At 48.3% G+C, this 27,863-nt stretch overlaps 1 protein-coding gene across 1 annotated transcript in view; it reads right to left on the reverse strand.

Annotated features, from left to right (window-relative positions):
• Window positions 1-27,863, reverse strand: part of SMARCC1 (SWI/SNF related, matrix associated, actin dependent regulator of chromatin subfamily c member 1) — a 94,178-nt gene that overhangs the window by 4,652 nt on the left and 61,663 nt on the right. Inside the window, exons 23-26 of the mRNA XM_068404400.1 lie at window positions 26,024-26,138; window positions 24,580-24,734; window positions 20,571-20,705; window positions 15,646-15,904 (exon numbers count right to left, since the gene is read on the reverse strand). Of these exons, the coding sequence (XP_068260501.1) occupies window positions 15,646-15,904; window positions 20,571-20,705; window positions 24,580-24,734; window positions 26,024-26,138 (664 nt within the window). The remainder of the gene's footprint in view (window positions 1-15,645; window positions 15,905-20,570; window positions 20,706-24,579; window positions 24,735-26,023; window positions 26,139-27,863) is intronic.

Here is a 27,863-nt window from a genome sequence, read left to right on the forward strand (position 1 = left end):
GAGGGAAGGTTCCAGTACATCCTCCTTACGTATCAGCTCTGTGAGAGACCTTCACGTTCCAGCTGCGTAAAGGAACTGTTGGAATCCCCCAGCTTCGGACCCCTACAACCTGCTGATTGATGCTTGAAAACCTCATTTGAAGAGATTATTTTGCATAATCCAATTACATTTACTTTTACACACTGACATAAAGGTACAGTATTTTACTTAGAGAAGCAGCTCTTAGGCATGGATTGGAAAGGCTTCCTTCAGAAGAGCTCATCCCACCCCAAACCCCAGGCAACTATGTGAGATGAAGTGTGATGACAGAACTCTCAAACAAAAAAAAAAGGCTGTGAACATCCCTAAAAAGCATCACAGCCACACTGGTGGTGAAAGCCAAGGAAGTGGGAGCTCGGGATTTGGGACCGAGTCAATACTTTGACACACACACTATTAACTCTTACTTAAGCTCAGCTTTGGAACAAGAGCTTTGAGGAATATCTTTGAGTAAAGCCTGGCCATGGCACTTAGTGCCCTGGTCTAGTTGACATGGTGGTGTCAGGGCAATGGTTGGACTCGATGATCCCAGAGGGCTCTTCCAACCTGGTTGATTCTGTGATCTGATTGATATCTGTTACTGCCATGTTCTAGGATGCCAAGAAATTGCTCTGGCTCACAAGCTATGGCCTGAAAGAGGCAGGTTACAGCTCTTAGCAAGAGTCCTCCGGGCAGAAGGAGGACCATGACCATCTGGACATGAGACAGAGCAGCCTAAGACGGAGATCAAAGAGGATCTTTGGCTGGTCTATCTCCTAAACCCTTGGGAATTTATGACCTAGGAGAATAATCACAGAATCCCAGAATCACTCAGGTTGGAAGAGACCTCAGGGATCATCGAGTCCAACCACTGCCCTGACACCACCATGTCACTAGACCATGGCACTGAGTGCCATGTCCAGGCTTTGCTTAAACCCCTCCAGAGATGCTGACTCCACCACCTCCCTGGGCAGCCCCTTCCAATGGCTAATGACCCTTGCTGAGAAGAAATGCTTCCTAATGTCCAACCTGACCCTCCCCTGGTCAAGCTTGAGGCTGTGTCCTCTTGTCCTATTGCTGGTTGCCTGGGAGAAGAGGCCGACTCCCACTGCGCTACAACCTCCCTTCAGGTAGTTGTAGACTGCACTAAGGTCACCTCTGAGCCTCCTCTTCTCCAGGCTAAACACCCCCAGCTCCCTCAGCTGTTCCTCACAGGTCAGACCCTCCAGACCCTTCCCCAGCTTGGTCGCCCTCGTCAGGACTCGCTCCAGCACCTCAACATCTTTCTTGAATCCGCACTTTAAAATAACCCTGGGGATGAAAAGCAAACCCTGCTCTTCGGGAGCTGTCACTACTTAATGCCTCTGCAGACACCTCTGAGGGCCACGTCCCACGCTCTCACAGAGGGGAAGTCCCCCAACCATCCCAAGTCCTTCTCCATCACTGCCCTTCTGCAGAAAGCTTGGGGGACCACTGAAGAGCACTCCAAGCATGCAGGAACACCTACTGAACAACAGCTAAAAAAGAAAAAACCCAACACAAATAGAAGAACTCGCTCTGCTTCCCCTATGCTTGGTGCCTTCAATAACCACACAAGTCCGCGCCGCTCAGCCGTGTCCCTCCAGAAGATGCCTGTCTTGGATATCTAAAGCACTTGGTAGCTCATCTAGCCCTCAGTTGCTGGTCTTCGCCTGTAGTTCCACAGCACTTTAAACCAACAACCTGCTCTTTGAGAAGGACAGGCCATCCTCACAGAAAGGTAAGGCAGGATGACACCGTAAGGGAGTGCCTGCTTCTGAAACGGGAGCCACCAACACAACCCAACACATCACAGCCCACTGGCTCCACCCAGTCCTGGAGATCTGTGGCAGAGGTGCTGAACCACCTCAAATTCACAGGAACTCTGAAGCATCAAACCATGAAAATATAATATTGGAGCTCACGGTCATGCAAGCAAGAGGTCCATGTGCCAGCCTGATGCTGCTTAATCACAGGAGCAAGACTAGCATAGCTGCAAGCAGCAGATAGAAGCTCCACAGAAACCATCAGATTTCTCAAACATTTACAAAAAGAACTCTGAAAATGTGTCCCTGGACACACTCCATCGCTGATCAGCAGCCTGCAGCACACATCAGGGCATTTCCATCACTATATATTAAAGAGCAGCAGCCAACCAGAAAAGCTGTGTATGTTCAAGCCTTTAATCCCCTCCTTTGTCCCCACAATTAACAAAGTATCTTCTGCTTTGGTGACGGTGAACAGGTGGTTTTGCAGAAGCCCCTTGGAATCCTTACGCCTCCAGTCAACAGCCTAAAGAAGAAAGAAAAGGTGGGACCTTTCCTAAAGTTACGTAGCCTGACTTTGTGGGTAGCTCAAGGTGACCAAGTCCCACACACAACAACAGCTCCAGCGTCTGGTTTCTCTTTGGCAGACAAGTTGAGCTGGATGTTCCTCAGGACGGTCCACTCGCCTTCCCCTCCTCAGCAGCAAGCAGGCTGTAAGGACTGAAACGTTACCTCTGTCACAGAATGACTTGGGTTGGAAGGGACCTCAGGAGGTCTCTGGTCCAACCTCCTCTCATAGCAGGGTCAGCTCTGAGGTCAGACCAGGTTCATAGAATCACAGAACTGTTAAGGTTGGAAAAGACCTAAAAGATGATCATCAAGTCCAACCATCGACCCAATGCCACCACGCCCACTAAACCATGTCCTGAAGCACCACATCTAGACGTTTTTTGAACACCTCCACGGATGGTGACTCCACCACCTCCCTGGGCAGCCTGTTCCAATGCCTAATGACTCCTTCAGTGAAGAAATTCTTCCTAAGATCCAGCCTGAACCTCCCCTGGCATAACTTGAGGCCATTTCTTCTCATCCTATCGCTGGTTACCCAGGATGTAGGAACTTCTGACATGCCCAATGTTACTTGATGACCCGTGGCACTACAGTCCCAGCAGCTTGAATTTCAGTTGCTGGAAGTTCTGGGTGAAATATTAAAAACACAAACATGAAAAAAGAAATTCTGTATCACCAGCAATCTCAGTCTACGCAGAAGAAAAGGGGACTTATCCGGCCACTTCACTGACCCCCTGTTCTCTTCACTTACAAAACGTCCTGACAACTTCAACTCAAAGCAGTTACTTTCCAGGAAGAATTTATATTCTTCTCCATTTACCTGTGCAAGGCGGCTTCCAGGAATAGCTCGTCTCTTGAGCAGCTGCTTTTGCAAATACAGCCTGTTCCTCAGAGCCCAGAACAGAAGAACTCTGCAGGCTGGTTTTCCTTCATAGGCAAGGAGGGAATTTGAGCATTTGCCTTGTACTGACAGGCTGCATATTCCTGGTTGGTTTAAAGTCTTCCAGTGGCCTCAAAATAATATTTAATAGAGAAGAAGACGCAGCATAGAGACTTAGATACAACTAATGCCCATGAGGGTACTTGGGAGAAAGTCTGTAAGGGGGAAGAGATGACAGCTTATTGCATGTTTAAGATCATAAGAGGTACGGGACAGGCAAACAGGAAGCCTTTATCTCCTTGAATACAGAATTAACTTTGCTCTCGTGAGACCCCCCTGCAGTGCTGCGTCCAGCTCTGGGGCCCCAACAGAAGGACACGGAGATGTTGGAGTGAGTCCAGAGGAGGCCACGGAGATGCTCCGAGGGCTGGAGCCCCTCTGCTCTGGAGACAGGCTGAGAGAGCTGGGGCTGTTCAGCCTGGAGAAGAGAAGGCTCTGGGGAGACCTTCTAGCACCTTCCAGTGCCTGAAGGGGCTACAGGAAAGCTGGAGAGGGGCTTTTGACAAGGGCATGGAGTGACAGGACGAGGGGGAACGGTTTTAAACTGAAAGAGGGGAGATTGAGATGAGACCTGAGGAAGAAATTGTTTGCTGTGAGGGTGGTGAGACCCTGGCCCAGGTTGCCCAGAGAAGCTGTGGCTGCCACTGGGTACATCAAGACAACGTTATCATGCTGTTAAGAACTCTGGCTTGAGCAGATCTTTTATTTTTAATGAACTCCTATGTTTTCAACCCAAAAAAACCCCAAACAAACCCAACTGCAGCTACAAGCACACAGAAGCAAAGGCAGAGCAGCAGAAGCAGACACAGGGCAACTCAAAGCGCTGGGGGCAGAAGGGTGGCAGGGGCTGAACCTTGCCAAAACAAGAAACCGGAGACAAAACACGGCCCAAAGAGGCAGAGGGCTTTGTAGCAAAAGGAGAAGATCAGAGAATCACAGAATCAACCAGTTGGAAGAGCCCTCTGGGATCATCGAGTCCAACCATTGCCCTGACACCACCATGGCAACTAGACGACGGCACTAAGTGCCATGGCCAGGCTTTTCTTAAACCCTTCCAGAGATGGGGACTCCACCACCTCCCTGGGCAGCCCCTTCCAATGGCTAATGACCCTTGCTGAGAAGAAATGCTTCCTCATGTCCAACCTGAACCTCCCCTGGCCAAGCTTGAGCCTGTGTCCTCTTGTCCTAGCGCTGGTTGCCTGGGAGAAGAGGCCGACTCCCACTGCGCTACAACCTCCCTGCAGGTAGTTGTAGACTGCACTAAGGTCACCTCTGAGCCTCCTCTTCTCCAGGCTAAACACCCCCAGCTCCCTCAGCCGTTCCTCGCAGGTCAGACCCTCCAGACCCTTCCCCACCTTGGTCGCCCTCCTCTGCACTCGCTCCAGCACCTCAACATCTCTCTTGAAGTGCGGGGCCCACAACTGGACACAGGATTCAAGGTGTGGCCTCACCAGTGCCCAGTACAGAGGGACGATCACTTCCCCAGACCGGCTGGGATATTCGCAGCTCCAAGGGGTGTAATTCACTGGCAAAATTAAGGTTGAGCAGGGAATAAAAGTGCACAGACTGGGAAAACACGGGTGTGTTTTGGAAGACCAGGAAAGCTGGGAACTGAGAAATCTCTGGCCGTGGAGCTGCCGCTTGACAGGAGCCTCAGCCTCGCCAAGCCTAACGTGGCCATCTTCCTTCTACCACCACAGGCCTACGGGATTCTCTCCGCACTAATGAAGTGATTAATATTAAAAAACCTCTTCTGAAACACCTGAAGCTGGATCTGACTTGCTACACGCCGAGTGGCTTCACATGAGGTCTCAGCTCTACCACTGGGCGAGTATTCCTTCAGCGAGAGAACGGCTGCCAAACCTGCGGCGAGGCAAACACTCCGGGGCTGCGGTTTACACTCAAATCACCCCCAGTCACAGCTAAAATCACCATTAAACAGAAACTCAGGCAACTTGAAAAAATTTGTTTCTTCATAAATTCAAAGTGTGTCATGACTCCAAACCTCCTAACGATGCTCGTTGGGAAGCAACCTCCTCCCTGGAGCAAGGAGTCTGTAGAGCTTTTTTCTCTCTCAAATCTTGGAGATTTAAAAGTAAGTGGCACTGTGGATTTTCTGAAGGCACCCCGAGAAGCTCCTCTGTGTTCGAGCACAGGGCTGGCTGGCCATTTTTTGCCTTCCTGACACAGCACACAACAACTTTATCTTAAAATTAGCTTAAAGTACTTGCAAAGGAACAATCCTATCACAGGCCAGGGCTCCAAAACGCTGAAGCTGAGCAGTAAAATCAAGCAAAACTGGGATTAAGCAAGGGGAAATTACTACTACTGCTACAGCAAAACTGAAGTCCTATTTCTATAGGGATGGTCCTTTTTTTTTTTCCTTTTTACAAGAGACACCGCTTCAAGACAGTGGCTCGAGCATAAAATGTGCAAGAGTGACCTACATAAGGGGGAGAGCTTAAAACCAGCAGACGCAGGAAGAGATAAAGCCAAAAGGTTCCATAAAACGAGATTTAACAGACTAAAAAAAAAAAATCCTTTACACGGCACGGTTGTAGCCGTTTGCAAGCGCGTGCTCTGAAGCGTTCTGCTATGAGCAAACCACCAACTGCAGCTTCACACTACAGAGAAACAGATGAGGAGCCGTTTTTAAAGGCTCTCCAGGGTATTTATCTTTATTTAATAAGCCTCTCCCTCTATTAAATCAGCTACTTGAGGGGCACTGGAGTGGTAAACAGTATTTTTGTTTCCCCGCAGCAGCCAACGGGGCGTGATGCAGCACGCCTGGAGCCGATCCAAGCCCTCCTGCACACCTCTCCCCGTTCACCATTCAGAGGGAAAAGGTGCAAACGCAGCCGGCGCGACGTGAAGGGAGTCCCTCCTTGGGGGGGGCAAAGCAGCTGCATCCCGACGGCCCTCGGAGCTCCGCAGTGGACGTGCTGTCGTTCTGCTACCCTCGAATCTGCTGGAGGGTAGGAAGGCCCTACAGAGGGATCTGGACAGGTTGGATAGATGGGCCGAGACCAACGGCGTGAGGTTCAACAAGAACAAGGGCCGGGTCTGACACTTAGGCCACACCAACCCCCTGCAGTGCTACAGGCTGGGGGAAGAGTGGTTAGAAAGAGTCCTGGGGGTGCTGATGGACAGGCGGCTGAACATGGGCCAGCAGCGTGCCCAGGTGGCCAAGAAGTCGGCACTGGTGAGGTCGCAGCTTGAATACTGTGTCCAGTTGTGGGCCCCGCACTTCAAGAAAGATGTTGAGGTGTTGGAGCGAGTCCAGAGGAGGGCGACCAAGCTGGGGAAGGGTCTGGAGGGTCTGACCTATGAGGAACGGCTGAGGGAGCTGGGGGTGTTTAGCCCGGAGAAGAGGAGGCTCAGAGGTGACCTTAGTGCAGTCTACAACTACCTGAAGGGAGGTTGTAGCGCAGTGGGAGTCGGCCTCTTCTCCCAGGCAACCAGCGATAGGACAAGAGGACACAGCCTCAAGCTTGGCCAGGGGAGGGTCAGGTTGGACATGAGGAAGCATTTCTTCTCAGCAAGGGTCATTAGCCGTTGGAAGGGGCTGCCCAGGGAGGTGGTGGAGTCACCATCTCTGGAGGGGTTTAAGAAAAGCCTGGCCATGGCACTTAGTGCCCTGGTCTAGTTGCCATGGTGGTGTCAGGGCAATGGTTGGACTCGATGAGCCCAGAGGGCTCTTCCAACCTCACTGATTCTGGGATTCTGTGCCTTGCTGAAATCTTGCTCTCCGACAGCTCAATGAATCATTTCCCCGTCCTGAGAGGGGAACAAGCAGAGACGGCTCCTGGGAACGCCTGCCAGCTTCACCGCGGAGCAGCTCTGCAAGACGTGCTCCTTCCCACCGGGAACGGTTTGCAGAAGACGCAGAAATTTGTGCTTCTAACCCGCCTCCCCGCCACGTCCTTTCCTTCGGCACGTCCTCCCCCGACACGCGCTGCAGCAGACAATCCCACAGCCGAGAGCTGTGAATAATCAACCACAATAACTCATTTAGCATCGCGTCTCGGGGGAGAGCCTGAATTTCCACTTCACTTGCGTATTGTATTTCTGTCACGATCCACCCGGCGCTGACGAGGGAGGCATCGGTGTGCTGAAGTCAGGCACCTCCCGACGCCGAGGTGCACCGCGCTGGGCTCACGGGGCCCCGGCAGCTCCTAGCTGAGGGCTCACCATTTCACAGAATCAATGAGGTTGGAAGAGCCCTCTGGGATCATCGAGTCCAACCATTGCCCTGACACCACCATGGCAACTACACCAGGGCACTAAGTGCCATGGCCAGGCTTTTCTTAAACCCCTCCACAGATGGTGACTCCACCACCTCCCTGGGCAGCCCCTTCCAATGTGTAATGACCCTTGCTCAGAAGAAATGCTTCCTCATGTCCAACCTGACCCTCCCCTGGCCAAGCTTGAGGCTGTGTCCTCTTGTCCTAGCGCTGGTTGCCTGGGAGAAGAGGCCGACTCCCACTGCGCTACAACCTCCCTTCAGGAAGTTGTAGACTGCAACTGTAGATTTGTTTTTCTACAACAAAGCACGTACAATGGAAGACAGTTTGTCGAGAAGCTGCTCAGTGTGTCACACCAGCAAGGACAAGTGTTGTGCAGGGCAGCACCAGTAACCTTCAAATATTCATGCATCTTCAATAATATATTCTTGTAGGGAGTTAGGAGCTGCCCAAACCTGCTGGAGAAGCTCTGCAGGTGTTAAGACAACAACACAGTGCAAGCCACTAAAATATCATCCAGCATCCTCTGAAGAATCCCTGTCCCCTGGTTGACTCCTATTTTCTATCCTAGCCCCATAACGCCTCTTGCTCAGCCAGGTTTTAGAATCACAGAATCAGACTGGTTTGGGTGGGAAGGGACCTTAAAGACCACTCAGTTTCACCCCCTGCCACGGGCAGGGACACCTTCCACCAGACCAGGTTGCTCCCAGCCCCATCCAACCTGGCCTTGAACACTGCCAGGGAGGGGGTAGCCACAGCTTCTCTGGGCAACCTGGGCCAGGCTCTCATATAGTCAAGAATACACCAGGGAGCACCCAACGTGACTTCAATATTTCTGTATTTCCAAGCACCGAAACACCGTGCAACACAACTACGCACCTACTCCGGTACTGCGGAGAACTACTGCACACCCGTTCACCACCCGTATGACTTCGCTTTCCTTTTATCTGGCTACTCCCTGCACGTCTCCTGCCATCAAACTCAGTACACGCGATGGATAAAAAGAAAGCACTGACAGCTCTTAGAAAATATTTACTAAAAGGAAGTGAACTCAAAATCTTCGTCTGTACCAAAAACGCCTGGAAGTGCCCTCAGTCCAAGAGGAAAGTCAAGAGCATCCAGTAGCTCAATTTAAAACCACAAAGTTTTCAATAACGAAATGCACAAGTTACTTGAAAAACCACAAGCCCAAAATGACTTACAAATCGTTCTTTGGAATATTTCAACCATCGACAGAAAATTATGCAAATTATATTGGGGGGAAAAGGTTATTAAAGTCACTCATTCAGTTGTAGTGGAAAGCGTATCCTTACAGAATCAATGAGGTTGGAAGAGCCCTCTGGGATCATCGAGTCCAACCATTGCCCTGACACCACCATGGCAACTAGACCAGGGCACTAAGTGCCATGGCCAGGCTTTGCTTAAACCCCTCCAGAGATGGGGACTCCACCACCTCCCTGGGCAGCCCCTTCCAATGCCTAATGACCCTTGCTGAGAAGAAATGCTTCCTAATGTCCAACCTGACCCTCCCCTGGCCAAGCTTGAGGCTGTGTCCTCTTGTCCTAGCGCTGGTTGCCTGGGAGTAGAGGACAACTCCCACTCTACTACAACCTCCCTTCAGGTAGTTGTAGACTGCACTAAGGTCACCTCTGAGCCTGCTCTTCTCCAGGCTAATTACATCCTTATTCCATTTCTGCTTTGGGTCAGAAATGATTTACTAACTGAAAATCCCCCTTAAAGAGTTAATTAATGACAGCTATTAATACATATCTCTCTCTCTTCCCCCAAGCATTTGAAGAAGTTTCTCACATTACACACCACAAGTATCACTTGTCCAGAGCACTCAGCACTTCACAGGTAACCAGAACAGCGCACAGAGAAATCAATAACGTGTTTCAAATGATACAACCAGCAGCAAGGCTGGTAACACAGGAAGACACTGGGAATTTTATTTGCTGTTCGAATTACACGGTACAGCTTTTCACTGTGAAATTGGAATCCAATTTTATTTTTCCATTTTAAAAGTCTTCACTCCAGGGGAAAAGAGAGAACAAAATAAGCTCAGTCAAAAGAAAGGTAAAGTAAAAAAATCTGAGAAATTAGCTAGTAGTGGGGTTGTCTGAAATCAGTGCCCGTGCCCAGAACGGCAACATCTGGCCACCGAGTCGACCAGAATCTCATCACCCCCAGGCAGCAAAACTCAAACCACGGGCTGCGCTGGAGAAGCAGGCATCAAGTTAAACCCCACATCACAGCAAAGGAGTAACAGAGCTCTATCTCAACTTTTGAAACTCAAAGCTTTTAACCATCAAGCCGTGCTGCTGGCTAGGACTAGCACCAAGACATTTCACCCACACCCAGAGAGAAAAGCCGTGGGAGAAGCAGCAAGAACTTTGGAGAAGCCTCTGGCTGCGCGTTGTACACTGTTTTGCTTTAAGAGGAATTCACCAATGGCTCTCCTCTCCAGAGGAGCTCTGCGAGCTCATCTTGGTTCCTCTCTCACCAAACCTGCCCGTGGGCACTGGCCTCTGGACTGATTTCAGCTCTTCAGCATGTCCCAACGAGTTCTACAGTCCAGCAGAACCAGACGTGGCCATGCCGATGAAAAGCGGCTCACTGCAAGGACAGACCCTTGACTGGAGACGTTCACCAGCCATGTCCAGGTTGACCCTCGACTGGAGATGTTCACCAGCCATGTCCAGACTGACCCTCGACTGGAGATGTTCACCAGCCATGTCCAGACTGACCCTCGACTGGAGATGTTCACCAGCCATGTCCAGACTGACCCTCGACTGGAGATGTTCACCAGCCATGTCCAGACTGACCCTCAACTGGAGATGTTCACCAGCTGCGTCCATAGCATCACAGAACCGTTTAGGTTGGGAAGGACCTTTAAGATCATCGAGTCCAACCGTTACCCCAGCACTGCCAAGGCCACCACTAACCCATGGCCCTCAGCACCACATCTACACGGCTTTTAAATCCCCCCAGGGATGGGGACTCCACCACTGCCCTGGGCAGCCTGTGCCAGCGCTTGACAACCCTTTCCATGAGGAAATCGTCCCTGATCTCCAATCTAAACCTCTCCTGGGGCAACTTGAGGCCGGTTCCTCTCGTCCTGTCGCTTGTGAACTGGGAGAAGAGACCGACCCCCCCTCGCTACACCCTCCTTTCAGGCAGTTGTAGAGAGCGACAAGGTCTCCCCTCAGCCTCCTTTTCTCCAGGCTAAACCCCCCCAGGTCCCTCAGCCGCTCCCCATCACACTTGTGCTCCAGACCCTTCACCAGCTGCATCCAGACTGACCCTCACCTAGAGATGTTCACCAGCTGTTTCCAGAGTGACATCTAAGCTAAAGCACGTTTTTCTGGAAAGAGCGTTACCGTTAACTTTTAGTTAAGAGATCTGGCTTCACTGCTTCTGCCTCTGAATCCAGAAAAGCCGTAAGCAGGAATTTTTTTCTTCCCCTTATAAATGCCTTTTCAGATCCTTTCATCACTCTGTTTCCTACCATCTCTTCAGCTTTCGTCAATCACTTCAAAGACACCCGACTCAGCATTTTGTTCACGGTCTACTGAACCAACAGTCACACTTCTGGTCACCATTAAGGTCAGAAACCTGTTTCAAAACATCAGTGAGAACCAAGGTAAAGTCTGGAGTTAAAACCACGCAGCTGAACAGGAAATTGTGCAGGGTATTTCCAGCTCCAGCTCCCCTCGGGCTGTGTTTTGGAAGGTTGCCCACTGGTGCTTCTCAGTTACTGTGGAGCTGGTTTGGGATTTCTCTCTAACGCCAGCTGAATGGGCCAGTTCTTCCTGCAGAGCCGCCAGACAGACCAGCAGGCAGCGACTCGTCTGAGTCTCCAATAACCTCTTTATACCTGAATGAAGAATTACACCGTGATATTCATCACCGAGGCTTCTTGGAATTGGCCACCTTAGGGACAGCAGGTTGTTATTGGAGAGAAGCTGAGACCTCGGGTAAGGAAACTGCTCCTCCTCCTTCCAAAAGCATGTCAAGATCTGCGCTGGGAAGCTGTACGCCAAGAGCTCTGAAGCCAGAGGTTCATCTACAGGACTAAGAGCAGCATAAAAGAGCTTTCAGATTTCTTCTGCAAGTGTATCTCAGCCCTCTCTATTGGGGGAAATTAATCTACCCACACCCAGAAAACTTTGGCAACTCCACCAAGACTGCAGGAGACTCATGGGCAGGCACACAGTGAGGGGACTTTGAGATGGGTGGACATCAAAGTGAACTTCTCCAGTTTGTTTCAAAGGATCCTAAATTAGCAACTGAGCAGCAAAAATTGCTACTGCTCTGTGTAGAATAGAATCATAGAATCAGTTTGGTTGGGAAGGACCTTTAAGATCATCAGGTCCACCCGTTACCCAAGCACTGCCAAGGCCACCACTAACCCATGGCCCTCAGCACCACATCTACACGGCTTTTAAACCCCTACAGGGATGGGGACGCCACCACTGCCCTGGGCAGCCTGTGCCAGCGCTTGACAACCCTTTCCATGAAGAAATTGTCCCTGATCTCCAATCTAAACCTCCCCTGGTGCAACTCGAGGCTGTTTCCTCAAGTTCCTGTATGTACAGCTCTGTCATGAAACTACTGGACTATTACAGCTCCAAGACTTACAAGTCCAATGAATACACCACAACTGCCCTAAAAATGTGAAAGTAAGGAAAATACGTGGGATATAACGGAAGTTCTGTAGTATTTATCCCAGATTCAACATGACCAACGTGATGTGATAAGGGATTATTTTTTAATGTATATAGTACACGGGGTGTGTGCACACAAAATGCAACTGCTGGCTGCTTCAGCAGGCCACTAAGATTTCTGGAGACTAACTTTGTGTCTGCTGCATGCAACAGAGATCTTCCCAGAAGAGATTCACCCTGTGATGACGTACTGTAGATGCAGTCTACAACTACCTGAAAGGAGGTTGTAGCGCAGTGGGAGTCGGCCTCTTCTCCCAGGCAACCAGCGCTAGGACAAGAGGACACAGCCTCAAGCTTGGCCAGGGGAGGGTCAGGTTGGACATTAGGAAGCATTTCTTCTCAGCAAGGGTCATTAGCCATTGGAAGGGGCTGCCCAGGGAGGTGGTGGAGTCACCATCTCTGGGGGGGTTTAAGAAAAGCCTGGCCATGGCACTTAGTGCCCTGGTCTAGTTGCCATGGTGGTGTCAGGGCAATGGTTGGACTCGATGATCCCAGAGGGCTCTTCCAACTGGTTGATTCTGTGATTTTTAATTTCCTGTTACACTGATTTGTGAGGGAAAGTCAAACTCTGGGCATCTTAAACTACCTAACCAGAAACTCAGGTCAATTTGTGAGTCATTATCTCCAGGGCCTGAAGACTCCCTAAGTTATTTACACACACACCCAGGACTGGCTCAGAGTTTAAGCACTGAACTCACTCGAGGAAACAGTGAACTTTTCCATCTCTTGCCCTCAAGTTATACAAAACTCGCCTGTGAAGCCGAAGAGCTTTGGCACTTGTGGAGCTCCCAAGCATTTCTAACAAACTTCCACCAAAGAGCCTGAGGAGAAGAAACTATTTTGTTTTCTAGGCAAGATCAGCTGGGATATGGTATAAGAAGATGGGTTTGCCTTCAAACTCTCCAAGGGCCTCTGAATTCTCAAAATACCAAACAAAATATCAAACCAGCAAACTGCCAGACCAGGTAAAAGGCAAGATCCTGGTCCTGGATCTGTATGGCATGACACAGCACCAGATGCTTCACCGTCACGGGAGGCAGAAGCGTCTCGTCCATCAGTCTGCCTCCCTCTAACAGGAGGGGTGGTGGGAAAGTCAATCTATTGACTACCTTGAATCAAATTTGAAAGAGAGACGTCCTGACTAATTAACACAGTGCCACACTCCCCACAACACACACTGAAAGGGATCACTGGGGATGCAGAGGGCCTGCAGGAGTACAATGGGGCTGAAGTAATAAGGTATTATGTGAACCAAGGATGGGAATATATTAGAAATGAAGTTTATTAGTCCCCTAGTGAATACAACAATGCATTTAATCTCATTACATTTTCAGTCTCAATAGCAGCTTGTAAGTAAGAGCTAGTCTCACGAGACACGATGATCCCCCCTTTCATCTGCTTTCAATTTGCCATTTTTCCATTTCACAGAATGTTTCTCCATCCTGCTGCCAAGTGAATGGACCTGAGTTGTCCACACAGCATACGATCGACAAATTGAGCTACGATATGATCTGACTCTAAAAACCAGACCACATATTATCACACTCCCAATTCAATTTCAGGAGAAACCAAACCAGCTCCCCAAACAATATGAGCATTAACTTTTTGTCCACCAGTGCATAACGAACCCAGGAGCTCACCAACTCTGATCTCTTCAATTAAAGGCAGTTAGCTTAAGCATTTAGATCACCTGACAACTCTTACCTTCCTCTCAATGAGCATTGCTCTGCATCTGTTGATTGAATCAGGTTTTATTACCGTGGAGATACATGCAGTTGGATTAGATGCTTCACACTTTCATGGTCTTCTGCAAACCCTACTTGTCTCCTCTGCTCTACTTCTACTCTTTCCCACACCATACACTTAACATAGGTCTTTTCCCAAGATGAAAACCCAAGCTCCTGCACTCTTTCTGTTGCCACATCCCATTTTTGATCATGATACCCCAAACATTTCAGCTTCCTCAGCAGCAACCTATACAAGATCTTCCAAAATTTTTCAGCTAATAACTGATCAGGTCTTTTTTTAGAATGTTTTCTGGTCAAGTAGTGGACAACTGACAACAGCTATTCTCCTTCGCTGTGGTCTAGTCAGACAATCAGGTTACTCCATGCCAGGTGGTGTTCTATTTTAAACTATCATTTCAACAACAGTTAGCAAGTAGAGTAAAGCCTTAAATTCTAATTCCCGTAAGCATCTTCACAGCAGAAGTACATTTGGTCATCCCAATCCTTTTAACCAGTAAAATGGTTTAAAGGTGAGACTGCAAATGCTGTCAGCAACTTGGTTACTTAACAGTAGGGCTGTTCATTTTGCCATTAAGCACAAACAGCTGCTTTGAATAAATGACAATTCATATTTTTTATGCCCAGTGGACGTTCCTCTTCCTGAGGTGAGGCACAGTCACATCACCACCTAATTTCTTCATCCTTCAATCTTAGGAGAATCTCCACCCTTGGAGATATCTAAACCTCAAGAGGACCTCAAGAGCTGGCCTTGCTCTGAGCAGGAGGCTGGGCTGGAGACTTTGGAGTGACCCTTCTGACCAACGTGGTTCTGCGACTCTCATGTGGCATCAACCACGACTGCAGGGCAGAAGCCAGAAAGGAAAGGCCTGAGTAGGGCATAGGAGTGTCTTAGAATCAGGTCTCCTGCCAAAAGAAAACTGCTTAAAGAGCTTCCCACATCTACTTCTCCTTCTGGTACTTTCCCCTAATTTTTTTTACACAGGTGTGCCACGAACTGGAGAATTTGAGGGAATGATTGTTTTTCAAGGAGCAGAGATCACTGGGCATAAAAAAAAGTCTAAGGAAATACAAACAAGCTAAAAATATTTGAAAATGATACTTAGGGGCAGCTCCATTTTTTTATATTTCGAGAGCTTGACTATCTCCAGGGATGGAGACTTCACAACTTTGCTGGGCTACCTGCTCCAGGGTTTGATGACCCTCACAGGGGAAAAAAAAAAATAATAAAAAAAAGCTTTTCCTGCATCCAGATGGAATTTCCTGTGTTTTAATTTGTGCCCGTTGCCTCCTGTCCTGTCACTGGGTGCTACGGAGAAGAGTCTGGCTCTCTCTTTCATCCCCTCCTTTTGGGTATTCACACACATTGATAAGACACCTCCTCCTCCAACTCCATCCACCCATCTGGTACTGGGGCAAAAGCTATAAAATGAAGCTGCAGTACAAGCAGAGCTCATCTTTCTAGCAAACTGTGCTTCTGTTTTAGCAGCACCATTATAAACCACTACAGAGCACAGACCATCCAGTTACACCTTCTGCAATTTTCCCTCTTCCTCTGATTTTAACCTCTTATGAATGGTGATGAACAGAAGGGGATTTTCTCCTTCCAGCTCTTACCTGGCTGTGGTGGGTGAGGTGGTGGCATCTGGTGGTGCATCATCGGGTACGGCGGGGGTTGCTGATGAGGCAGTAAGCCTGGATGTGCTGGTGCCCCGAGGGGGTTCATCCCAGGCCCACCGGAGTGCTGGTGAGACTGCTGTGGGTTTTGACTGTGCTGCTGCTCCATTTGCTGCCGAGCCCTTAATTCGGCGTATTTCAGCTGCTCCATGTGAAAATTCTGGCGTTCCGTCAGCAACTGCTGTCTCTGCTGCTCCAACTGCACCAAAACCAGGGAGAAAAGGCAAAGCTAAGAACATAGGTAAGAACTACACACTTAAACCACGGATCTGCAAATCAAACCCCTCTCCTGTTGACACACGTCTTCTGGTTTGCAGCAGTTTTGGTAACAGGTCCAGACCACTCCCCACTTGGAACAGATGAACTCACCTTATTTTCTCCTAAAGAATCTCTCAGTAAGACAACACACAACTCAGTGAGTACCGTGCAGAGCATTCACCCTTAACACAATTCTAGAAGAAACCGTACGTGTTTCTCTCCATCTTCTGCATGTTGGAACGAGGGGAGTGGGAAACTAAAGAGATTTTCTAGGGAAAGACCAAAGCAGAATGTGTGCAATAGCACGAGCTCAGTGTTATCCAGACAGCAATCCCAGAATCAATGAGGTTGGAAGAGCCCTCTGGGATCATCGAGTCCAACCATGGCCCTGACACCACCATGGCAACTAGACCAGGGCACTAAGTGCCATGGCCAGGCTTTTCTTAAACCCCTCCAGAGATGGGGACTCCACCACCTCCCTGGGCAGCCCCTTCCAATGGCTAATGACCCTTGCTGAGAAGAAATGCTTCCTAATGGCCAACCTGACCCTCCCCTGGCCAAGCTTGAGGCTGTGTCCTCTTGCCCTAAATGCAATGATTTGCACTATTAAGAAGAGTATTACGCAAAAAACCTGATGTAATTTAGACTAATTAACATAAACTAGGCTCCTTTAATTATGAAGCCATGTAAAGAGTTAGCAAGCTCAAAATGAAAAGACAAAGAAGCTACAGAAAATATTTCTTACTATTGGGCATTTATATGACTGATCATCATCATGGTTTTAAGGAAGCACAAGTCATTCGACTTGTTAATCACAGCACATTTCTGCATCTATTACTCTTAAACCATCAGGCATATGGATTTGTGTGACTAGTTTACAAATATTTAACGTGTATTTTCAGACATACTCCATAATTTAGCTGAAAAGCAGGTTGCCAAGGAGACTTCCACCTAACAGAAGTTCTCCAAGAAATCCCCAAGCTCCATCACTACTTTGTGTTCACAGTTTGCTGACAAAGCATGGATGAAAACGGACCACTACAGAGCGTGCATTCACCAACACAACCAGATGGGGACGGAGCCTCATGAATAATACATACTCCTTGTTGGGGGCTGGTTTTCAAGCATGTAGGGACCACAATGTGATTATTCATGCTGCCGTGACTCCTTTCTCCTTGACCAATCTCATACGTTAGCGGGAAGAACTTGATAAAATGAAGAGACACGTACACCAATGGTGTAATTGTGCATGTGGGGAAAAAGGTTTAATAGGTGACAGGCAGCTCAGAGAAGAATTACTGCAAATGACCCGAAACAAAGGCTTAGGCAAGAACTATGGCTACACCAGACTTTTTATATTCTTTTTATACTCTTTTGTATTCCTGCTTTGCTCTCTTCATGGTACCCGAACCCGCTCCAGTTAAAAAAGTCTTTACAAGTGTCCCCAAACTGCATCCAGTGCCTGAAAATACACCTTGTACTCAGGAAAATCAGGGAAAACATCCCTTCTATACATTCCCTCCGCTTGGGTTGAGAAGAGATAGTTGGACAGAGGAAAAAAGGCACAGAAACACAAGTTAGAACACAAGCTGGTCTTAAAATTGATGCTGAGCCCAAAACACCTGGTCCTGTACTAGCCGATCTGGGGAAGGAATCGTCCCTCTGTACTTGGCACTGGTGAGGCCGCACCTTGAATCCTGTGTCCAGTTGTGGGCCCCGCACTTCAAGAGAGATGTTGAGGTGTTGGAGTGAGTCCAGAGGAGGGTGACCAAGCTGGGGAAGGGTCTGGAGGGTCTGACCTGCGAGGAACGGCTGAGGGAGCTGGGGGTGTTTAGCCTGGAGAAGAGGAGGCTCAGAGGTGACCTTAGTGCAGTCTACAACTACCTGAAGGGAGGCTGGAGCGCAGTGGGAGTCGGCCTCTTCTCCCAGGCAACCAGCGCTAGGACAAGAGGACACAGCCTCAAGCTTGGCCAGGGGAGGGTCAGGTTGGCCATTAGGAAGCATTTCTTCTCAGCAAGGGTCATTAGCCATTGGAAGGGGCTGCCCAGGGAGGTGGTGGAGTCACCATCTCTGGAGGGGTTTAAGAAAAGCCTGGACATGGCACTTAGTGCCCTGGTCTAGTTGCCATGGTGGTGTCAGGGCAATGGTTGGACTCGATGAGCCCAGAGGGCTCTTCCAACCTCATTGATTCTGTGATACTGAAATTACTTTAGCCTAAACACTGAAGTAAATGTGTTTTGCCTAAAATTTAACACCCTCCAGTCTGCGGCACAGATTTTTTTCAACACTTCAGTTCTCCTTACCTTTACTATAAGAAAAAGCCAGTGCAGCAGATAACATATGCAAAAAAGGAAATATTTGCTTTAATTATTCCACTAAATATCTACACTGACAGGTGGAAAGACCGAATTTAACCACCAGAAAGCCAAGGGAAAAATTTGTATGCACATTTTTAAAAAGGAAAATGTCATATGCCTCAAAATGGAAAAAAAAAACCCTGTCACTAATAGAATATATCCTCCAAAGAAAGAAATCTATAGAGAACCTTTTCAAAATAGTTAGGTCCATTTCTGGAGCTGCCAATCAGTGTCAGAGGCAAACACCACACTGAAATGGTTGAGGATGCTGAGCAATCTAGAAATTCTTGCCAACATTCTGCTACAACAAAAGACCACTGTTTGTCAAACTCTATCAAGGTGATTAATGCCAAAGTGAGGATGTAAATTCCATTAAATTCACATGGTAGGGCAAATGTGGAAATCCCTAGAATTATGAGTTGGTATCTACAACACATCAATTGTCTGTTGACAAAAATGATGAAGCTACACCACAAAAAGAAGAAAAAAAAATGACCAGACACTGATAAAAATGAAGTTTTGAGTCATCCTCACAGTAGCTGGAGAGAAACCGCTTCTCTGAAAGCCTGTTGCACTAGATATGAAAGAACATCTCCCTGACAGGCAGAGACAGGCTCTCTTCCACGTTATACCCTGATTTTAGGGATACACAAGTCTCCAGTAAGGTGTCACCAATAGTGCTATGATATAGATACAGCCCTGCTTGAGACACACCTTATACATGCTCTCTTAGTGTCAGCACCTTCTTCAGCTGGCTGGACCTCAGTGAAGATCTGTGTCCTGCCTTACAGCCTCACTAGGTCGAAGACAGAATCACAGACTGGTTTGGGTGGGAAGGGACCTTAAAGCCCATCCAGTCCCAACCCCCTGCCACGGGCAGGGACACCTTCCACCAGACCAGGTTGCTCCCAGCCCCATCCAGCCTGGCCTTGAACACTGCCAGGGAGGGGGCAGCCACAGCTTCTCTGGGCAACCTGGGCCAGGCTCTCACCACCCTCACACCAAACAATTTCTTCCTCACATCTCATCTCAGTCTCCCCTCTCTCAGTTTAAAACCGCTCCCCCTCCTCCCGTCACTCCATGCCCTTGTCAAAAGCCCCTCTCCAGCTTTCCTGTAGCCCCTTCAGGCACTGGAAGGTGCTAGAAGGTCTCCCAGGAGCCTTCTCTTCTCCAGGCTGAACAGCCCCAGCTCTCTCAGCCTGTCTCCAGAGCAGAGGGGCTCCAGCCCCCTGAGCATCTCCGTGGCCTCCTCTGGACTCGCTCCAACAGCTCCGTGTCCTTCTGTTGGGCCCCAGAGCTGGACGCAGCACTGCAGGGGGGGTCTCACGAGAGCGGGGCAGAGGGGCAGAATCCCCTCCCTCGCCCTGCTGGCCACGCTGCTGGGGATGCAGCCCAGGACACGGGTGGCTTTGGGCTGCCAGCGCACGTTGCCGGCTCATGGTGAGCTTCTCGTCACCCATCACCCCCAAGTCCTTCCCCTCAGGGCTGCTCTCAATCCATTCTCCGAAACTAACCACCTTCTTGCTTGGCTTGCCCAGCTCCTCCTCCCCATCAGTCACACTTCATTAAATCTGTCAATTCAGCTTTGTTCTATTTTGATAGTTTTCTGGTCCCTGTGAGCAACCATCTTTTCCCATCTCCTCACATCACCGCTTCCCTCCCTTCTCCTGAAGCTGCTCTTGCCCTCTTCCAGCTCAGGCAAACCCCTCATCATCACAAAATGAGAAGCTGTTACTCCTGAGCACACATCCTTCTGCTGCTGCATCTCACTTCGAGGGCTTTCCCAAGAACTACTGAGAACACCCTCCAAAAAAAAACCTGAACTACATGCTTAAAACCAGATCTCTGGTCTGAACTGGGTCAGGAAGGAAAGGCAGACAGAGAAGCAAGGTTCCCATCCACTTCACTCTTGCATTTACATGGAGAAGCCATTCGTACCTCAGACATTGTTCATGTGAGAAGACCCACATAAAGGCTTTACCCTGTTTACATAAAGGCTCAGGACCAACTCCACATTCACGCTTAGATGACAGGAGTAAGGACTAGGAAGTTGCTAATGGTAAAGGGAAGATGTGGATAGAGGAGAGAGCTCCAACACTATTCTAGGGGGTAATTATGAATTCTAGCTGAGGCAGAGACCTCCATCAAGGTGAGGAAGAGCTGAAGCTGCTCCTCTTCCAGCTGTTAGCGTACAGATCTCGGCGGTGACTGACTTAATGCAGAATTTCGGGTTAGCACCCTCCTACTCACCGCCTCTTTCTCTCTGTCCATGATGGTTTCCAGCTCCTCAAAATGGCGAAGTTTTATCTCCAGCTTCTTCATCTGCGTTTCCACCAGAAGAGCAACCAGGGACTTGATCTTTCTTTCTTCCACTGCTGCTAGGTGCTGAGGATAAAACACAGGTTTTTATTTTGTGAACACACGTAAAGCAAAGTGCTTTAAGGGAACAAATAAGCCAACTACTACTTAGCCATCCTATTCCAGTTCTGGACAGAAAACAGGGCACTAGATTATCACTCTTATGCTCGGAACCAGAAGCCCTTGGAAGATTATTAAGCTTTTATTCAAACAAAGAAGTGTCAAGTTGTAATACAAGAGGTATTGTGGAGGCTCAGGGCTCATAAGCGACCCAGCTTTGCCTCGAAGCCTTCAGTACAACAGAGAGCACTTTCAGTGGAAATGCAAATGAGGGAGCAAGGGGATGTTGTACCGAGTCAGCTGCAGGTCATCCAAAAAGCTTTCAGGAGGCTTTTACCTGGAATGACCCACAAAACCAGCGAGATGCCTCTTGCGTGCTTTTGCCATTCAAATATTTTTTGCTCAAGTGAACGAGCAGCTACGTGTGTAGTTCAGCACATTCCCATCACACCACTAAACCGTAACCTCTCACAGCACAGCAGCTGCACCTCGGGCTAGGGAGAGCTTGCAGAGAAATCTCTACACAGATATTAGAAGGAACTGTTAAAAAAATAATTCTCCAGTTTCCTTTTATAACCAGGTTACACAGTATTGCTATTGCAAAAGAAAGCTGAAGGCAAAGCTGTATTGAAACTGCAAAAGCAAACTGCAGAAAAAGGCAAATAAGCTTCTGTACAAGGCTTTAGCTTTACCCTATTTACATACATTTATACATAAATGATACAGCATATATATATATATGAGACAGCCTATAAGTGTTTCACATCTCCAAGTGTGACAGGCACGTTAAGGATGCCTTCTAGCAGCTTTTGCTGAAAGCTCGCTGTTCAAATGAAAATATACTCCAAGTAAAACACCCCCCACGTGCACTGCTTGGAGGTGTCTGGATTAATAGTCAAAGGCTGTTTCCTGAGCATCGTGTCCAAGCAAAGCCTTACTGACACATCCGAGGGGTGGGGGGAAGGAGGGTTGGCTGTTGAGAAGGGAAAGGTGAGGGCTGAGGGGAAGAAGGAAAAAAGAAAGAGCTGGATCTCATCCAGCTCAAGCTGCAAACAGAGACTCATATTTAGCAAGCTGTGCCCCAAACCTTGGCTCCGAACTGCGAGATACCGAGCTGGAGAAAGGAAGCACTATAAACCTCCCTGGTAATCCTAATTATAAACAGAATTTCTGAAAAACAGAAGATATTGTTTCCATCACTAATTGTTATGTCATTTGACAGCGATCACCTCTGGTAACCCACCAGCAATAAAGCACGTCTTCAGGAAATCACAGAATCAACCAGGCTGGAAGAGCCCTCTGGGATCATCGAGTCCAACCATTGCCCTGACACCACCATGGCAACTAGACCAGGGCACTAAGTGCCATGGCCAGGCTTTTCTTAAACCCCTCCAGAGATGGGGACTCCACCACCTCCCTGGGCAGCCCCTTCCAATGGCTAATGACCCTTGCTGAGAAGAAATGCTTCCTAATGTCCAACCTGAACCTCCCCTGGCCAAGCTTGAGGCTGTGTCCTCTTGTCCTATTGCTGGTTGCCTGGGAGAAGAGGCCAACTGTCTGCTACAACCTCCCTTCAGGTAGTTGTAGACTGCACTAAGGTCACCTCTGAGCCTCCTCTTCTCCAGGCTAAACACCCCCAGCTCCCTCAGCCGTTCCTCGCAGGTCAGACCCTCCAGACCCTTCACCAGCTTGGTCGCCCTCCTCTGCACTCGCTCCAGCACCTCAACATCTCTCTTGAAGTGCGGGGCCCAGAATTGGACACAGTATTTCAGGTTGGACTCGATGATCCCAGAGGGCTCTTCCAACCTCATTGATTCTGTGATTCTGTAACAGTGTTTGTACAGAAGCCATAACCTGTAAAAACACATTTAAAATCACTGCTCCATCCTACACGCAGGAACAGAGTCTCACCCCTAAACACACACATTCACTGGGCATCATTTCTCAAGTAAGTGGCTTCACCAACAAGTTGTCCTATCTCAGAAGAACAAAAAACTTCTAAGGAGAAACGGGTTAAAGGCAGGTAACTTGAAGTCAACTGCAATATTCCCCTGATACAAAATCGTAAGGAAAACAACTTTGTAACAGCTCTTCACATGACCAGCTCTTGAGTCTATTATGAAGAATTGAATTACACTCTCAGACAAGACACAGCTCACTGAAGGCTTTAATTTGTCTGGGTTTAAGTGCAAATGGGAAGAGAAATCCCTGTTGGAATTCTACTCCGAAGTGTGAACATCCTAATTACAATATATTATTTCCTGTAATATAAAGCTAAAATTCTTCTAGAATATTTTTATTACCACAATGAAAACTGCCATTAGCCAAGCCCCTTCTCCCTCTAGCACTTATCACCAAAGAAAAGTAGGAGGTCATCTTTATTTGGAGCAAGTAGCCCTACATAAAACAGAGGTTAAATTTCGTGCCTCCTTATATACATGCAGAGCTTTTTTTTCAACTTGGTTGAAAATATCTGTAAGTCTGATGAACTGGAAGACTTCACAGATACAATGAACCTGAAGTTTGCCTGTGAAGAAGGATTCCTCCCAGCTAGGGTGCCTAGCTCTGACACGAAGCACTGCTGAATTCAGGCAACTTGTGGTTTTAGGACCTGGTTTCAAAGGTAATAACTAAAAACATCCTCATGGATTCATAAAGGAGGGACTGTATCATCATGACAACACCTATCAGCACACTATCCTCAATATATATCAAACAATGAGGTTGGAAGAGCCCTCTGGGATCATCGAGTCCAACCATTGCCCTGACACCACCATGGCAACTAGACCAGGGCACTAAATGCCATGTCCAGGCTTTTCTTAAACCCCTCCAGAGATGGTGACTCCACCACCTCCCTGGACAGCCCCTTCCAATGGCTAATGACCCTTGCTGAGAAGAAATGCTTCCTAATGTGATGCAGTTGGGAAAAATAATCTAAAGTCAAAGTTAGGAGTCAAAGATCAGAGTGGAAAAGTCAGTACAATACATGCAACACTTAATTATGTCCTGAAAATCCATCAGGAAATAAACACCATCCATGCTCTGCTTTTGGTACCTAAAAAGTAGGTGACATGCAACTTGGCACTGAGTCCAAGAGCGATTAAGAAACCCAAACTACAACTTGAATTAAAAAAAAAAATAAAGAGAAAACAGATTTTGAACAAGCTATTCTGAAACAAGCCAAGGCGATCTGGTTCCTGCAAAAAGAAAATCAGAGACAACATGCAATTAGTAATTATAGGGTAAAGAAAAGCTATTAGATAGGACACTGATTCAAACCACAGCTCATTAAGAGACTACAGACAAATAAACAGAAGTTTAATGATAGGAAGACAAGCACGTGCTTTTAACAGACACACAGTCTTCTCTTAAAAAAACAATCATTAAGTTGTCTATAAAAAATTGTAATGCTAGAACTGACCATCGCACTGGTTTTACAAAGAGTCCCAGTAGGGAAGGCTTGTGGGAAGTCCACAGAACAGCCTGTGGCACGGCAAAAAAGGCAACGTAAGGCTTTTGGCAACCAAGACCTACGTCCTCAGCACTACAGCCAGGCCTACCAAGCAGAGAAAAATCTTCCCAAAAACAACACACACATTTTGGGGCTATTTCTTCGGGGTGTTCATCAACTTCGTAATCATAAAAGCAGCTGCCTAAATTAAAATTGTACGTTATTTCACTTCGGAGTTCAAGTGGAAGAAGCTGAAGATGGCACTTGTGCTCCTCCAAGGTATTAGAGATTAGAACACGAAACCTCACAGATCTGGAACAAAGGACCACTTTAAGAAGAGTTCTAATGTGAACTGGAAACCAAGCCAACGGGTATCTGTACAAAACAAACCTTCGCTTTGGTGGCAGCTGAGGCCAGGGCAGCAGCTGCTGCTGTAGCTACGTTTCCTTCCGAGATTTCGTGCTCCACTTTCTTCTTCCCAGCCTCGTTCTCTTTGTCTTTGCTTGCATCAACGTTCTCCTTGTTCTCTTCTGCCTCCTTCTCTTCTGAAAGAGATTCACCGCCAAGTCCGTTACGTGCGTTCGCCCCGTGTTACCAGGAGGACAGGAACTGCACTACGCACACTGCTGTTAGTCAAATTAATCCATCCCCACACAGTCACATCCAGAATCACAGAATCACAGAATCAACCAGGTTGGAAGAGCCCTCTGGGCTCATCGAGTCCAACCGTTGCCCTGACACCACCATGGCAACTAGACCAGGGCACTAAGTGCCATGGCCAGGCTTTTCTTAAACCCCACCAGAGATGGGGACTCCACCACCTCCCTGGGCAGCCCCTTCCAATGGCTAATGACCCTTGCTGAGAAGAAATGCTTCCTGATGTCCAACCTGACCCTCCCCTGGCCAAGCTTGAGGCTGTGTCCTCTTGTCCTAGCGCTGGTTGCCCGGGAGAAGAGGCCACTACGTTGTAGTCCTGCTGCTCATCCTAATGCTGACACAGGAACACTTCTAGTCTAAGAGGATCTCATCCAACAACCAGGGCAACTGTAAATGCTTTTAGTTTCCATCCTGTCAACTCATCTTCTGCCATCAGCTTACTCTCACCAGAACAATTGCAGCTGCATTTCCAAATCAACTCCATTATTACATCAAATGCAAATGCTTCTTGTTCTACCTGGTGCTAAAATTCTGAATGGAATCACAGAATCAACCAGGTTGGAAGAGCCCTCTGGGATCATCGAGTCCAACCGTTGCCCTGACACCACCCTGTCAACTAGACCATGGCACTAAGTGCCATGTCCAGTCTTTAAGTTCCAGGAAGTTCCAGGAAAAAATGATATATCCATGTGGTACAAGAGGAACACGTTAAAAATAAATAAGAATCATGTTTTATGTAGGAAAAAGCCAGTACACTCCTCAGCCTGTCAAAACAAAGGCTCTGCATCGCTTCACAAACAGAGCTGATATATTAACTTCTAAGGGTGCAAGTGGGCAATCCCATTTCTTTGCATCAAAAACGACCAAATGGGGTGCAATACAGGCAAAAGAAAATCATTTCTATGACCTACACGCACTTTGCTACTGCAATTGCTTCAGCCAGTCACTACACCCAGTGACAGAAAGCTCAGCTGAGGTCTGAAATGAGTTCAAGAAAGAATTTAGTGCCTGAGCTTGGCAGTGAAATTAAACTAGCATATTTACTACTGAACCATGAAGCAGCCTGATGTGCAAGAGGAAATATTTCTGCCACAGTTGAGTTTATAGTCGATTCCAAGGACTTTAAAGGAAGGCTATTAAAGCTAACACAGCTTGAGGAACAGCTGGGAACCGTTACCTGGCTTGGGGTCCGCAGTCACTTCGCTCTCTTGCTCTTTTTCTGGATTTCTCTCATTTTCTCCTTCTTGTACTTTATCACCTTCCTCAATTTCACCCTCTGCTTTGTTTTCAACCTAAATGGGATGAAAGATTGTTTGAAGAATGAGAGCTGTAGAAGACATTCACTGTTAACTTGGTTTACAGCTTTCAAATTAATTTGTTATCATGAAAGAAGAGATTAAACTTTAAAGGTTGACTGCTACTAAAGCCCATTTTGATAATTGTAATAGAGATCTGATTAAACAAAGTAACTGCTGTCCTGGACAGGAGTCTATCAGATGCAGTAACCCAGGCCAACCTGGGTTCATCTGAAGGTACAAGAAATCCTGAGCTAAGATGATAGTAAGAACATGTTTTGCCCCCTCCATGCTGCCCCCATTTTATTCACAGAATCAATGAGGTTGGAAGAGCCCTCTGGGCTCATCGAGTCCAACCATTGCCCTGACACCACCATGGCAACTAGACCAGGGCACTAAGTGCCATGGCCAGGCTTTTCTTAAACCCCTCCAGAGATGGGGACTCCACCACCTCCCTGGGCAGCCCCTGCCAATGGCTAATGACCCTTGCTGAGAAGAAATGCTTCCTAATGGCCAACCTGACCCTCCCCTGGCCAAGCTTGAGGCTGTGTCCTCTTGTCCTAGCGCTGGTTGCCTGGGAGAAGAGGCCGACTCCCACTGCGCTCCAACCTCCCTTCAGGTAGTTGTAGACTGCACTAAGGTCACCTCTGAGCCTCCTCTTCTCCAGGCTAAACATCCCCAGCTCCCTCAGCCGTTCCTCGCAGCTCAGACCCTCCAGACCCTTCCCCACCTTGGTCGCCCTCCTCTGCACTCACCCCAACACCTCAACATCTCTCTTGAAGTGCGGGGCCCACAACTGGACACAGGATTCAAGGTGCAGCCTCACCAGTGCCCAGTACAGAGGGACAATCCCTTCCCCAGACCGGCTGGCTACACTAGTCCTGATAGAGGCCAGGATGCCATTGGCCTTCTTGGCCACCTGGGCACACTGCTGGCTCATGTTCAGCCGCCTGTCCATCAGCACCCCCAGGGCTCTTTCTAACCACTCTTCCCCCAGCCTGTAGCGCTGCAGGGGGTTGGTGTGGCCCAAGTGTCAGACCCGGCACTTGTTCTTGTTGAACCTCACGCCGTTGGTCTCGGCCCATCGATCCAACCTGTCCAGATCCCTCTGTAGGGCCTTCCTACCCTCCAGCAGATCAACACTCCCACCCAGCTTGGTGTCATCTGCAAATGTACTGAGGGTGCACTCAATCCCTACGTGTAGGACCCTCAGCACCACATCTACACGGCTTTTAAATCCCCCCACGGATGGGGACTCCACCACTGCCCTGGGCAGCCTGTGCCAGCGCTTGACAACCCTTTCCATGAAGAAATTGTCCCTCATCTCCAATCTAAACCTCCCCTGGTGCAACTTGAGGCCGGTTCCTCTCGTCCTGTTTGTTACTTGGGAGAAGAGACCAACGTCCTTCTGCAGCTTAAGTCTCTATAATCAGTTCGGTATCACCCATTTTACGTTTCCTCCCAGTCCCAAACTTTGTTTCCGAGGATGAGAACACAACACATCAACACCTCATCCCTGTTGTTCGCCCAGCAAAAGAAACATCTCTATATGACTTGAGACTAAATCACTCATGAGAAAATCACAGAATCACAGACTGGTTTGGGTTGGAAGGGACCTTAAAGCCCATCCAGTTCCACTCCCCTGCCACGGGCAGGGACACCTTCCACCAGACCAGGTTGCTCCAAGCCCCATCCAGCCTGGCCTTGAACACTGCCAGGGAG

Source organism: Nyctibius grandis, chromosome 7 (assembly GCF_013368605.1).
Source record: "Nyctibius grandis isolate bNycGra1 chromosome 7, bNycGra1.pri, whole genome shotgun sequence".
Lineage (NCBI taxonomy): Eukaryota > Metazoa > Chordata > Aves > Nyctibiiformes > Nyctibiidae > Nyctibius > Nyctibius grandis.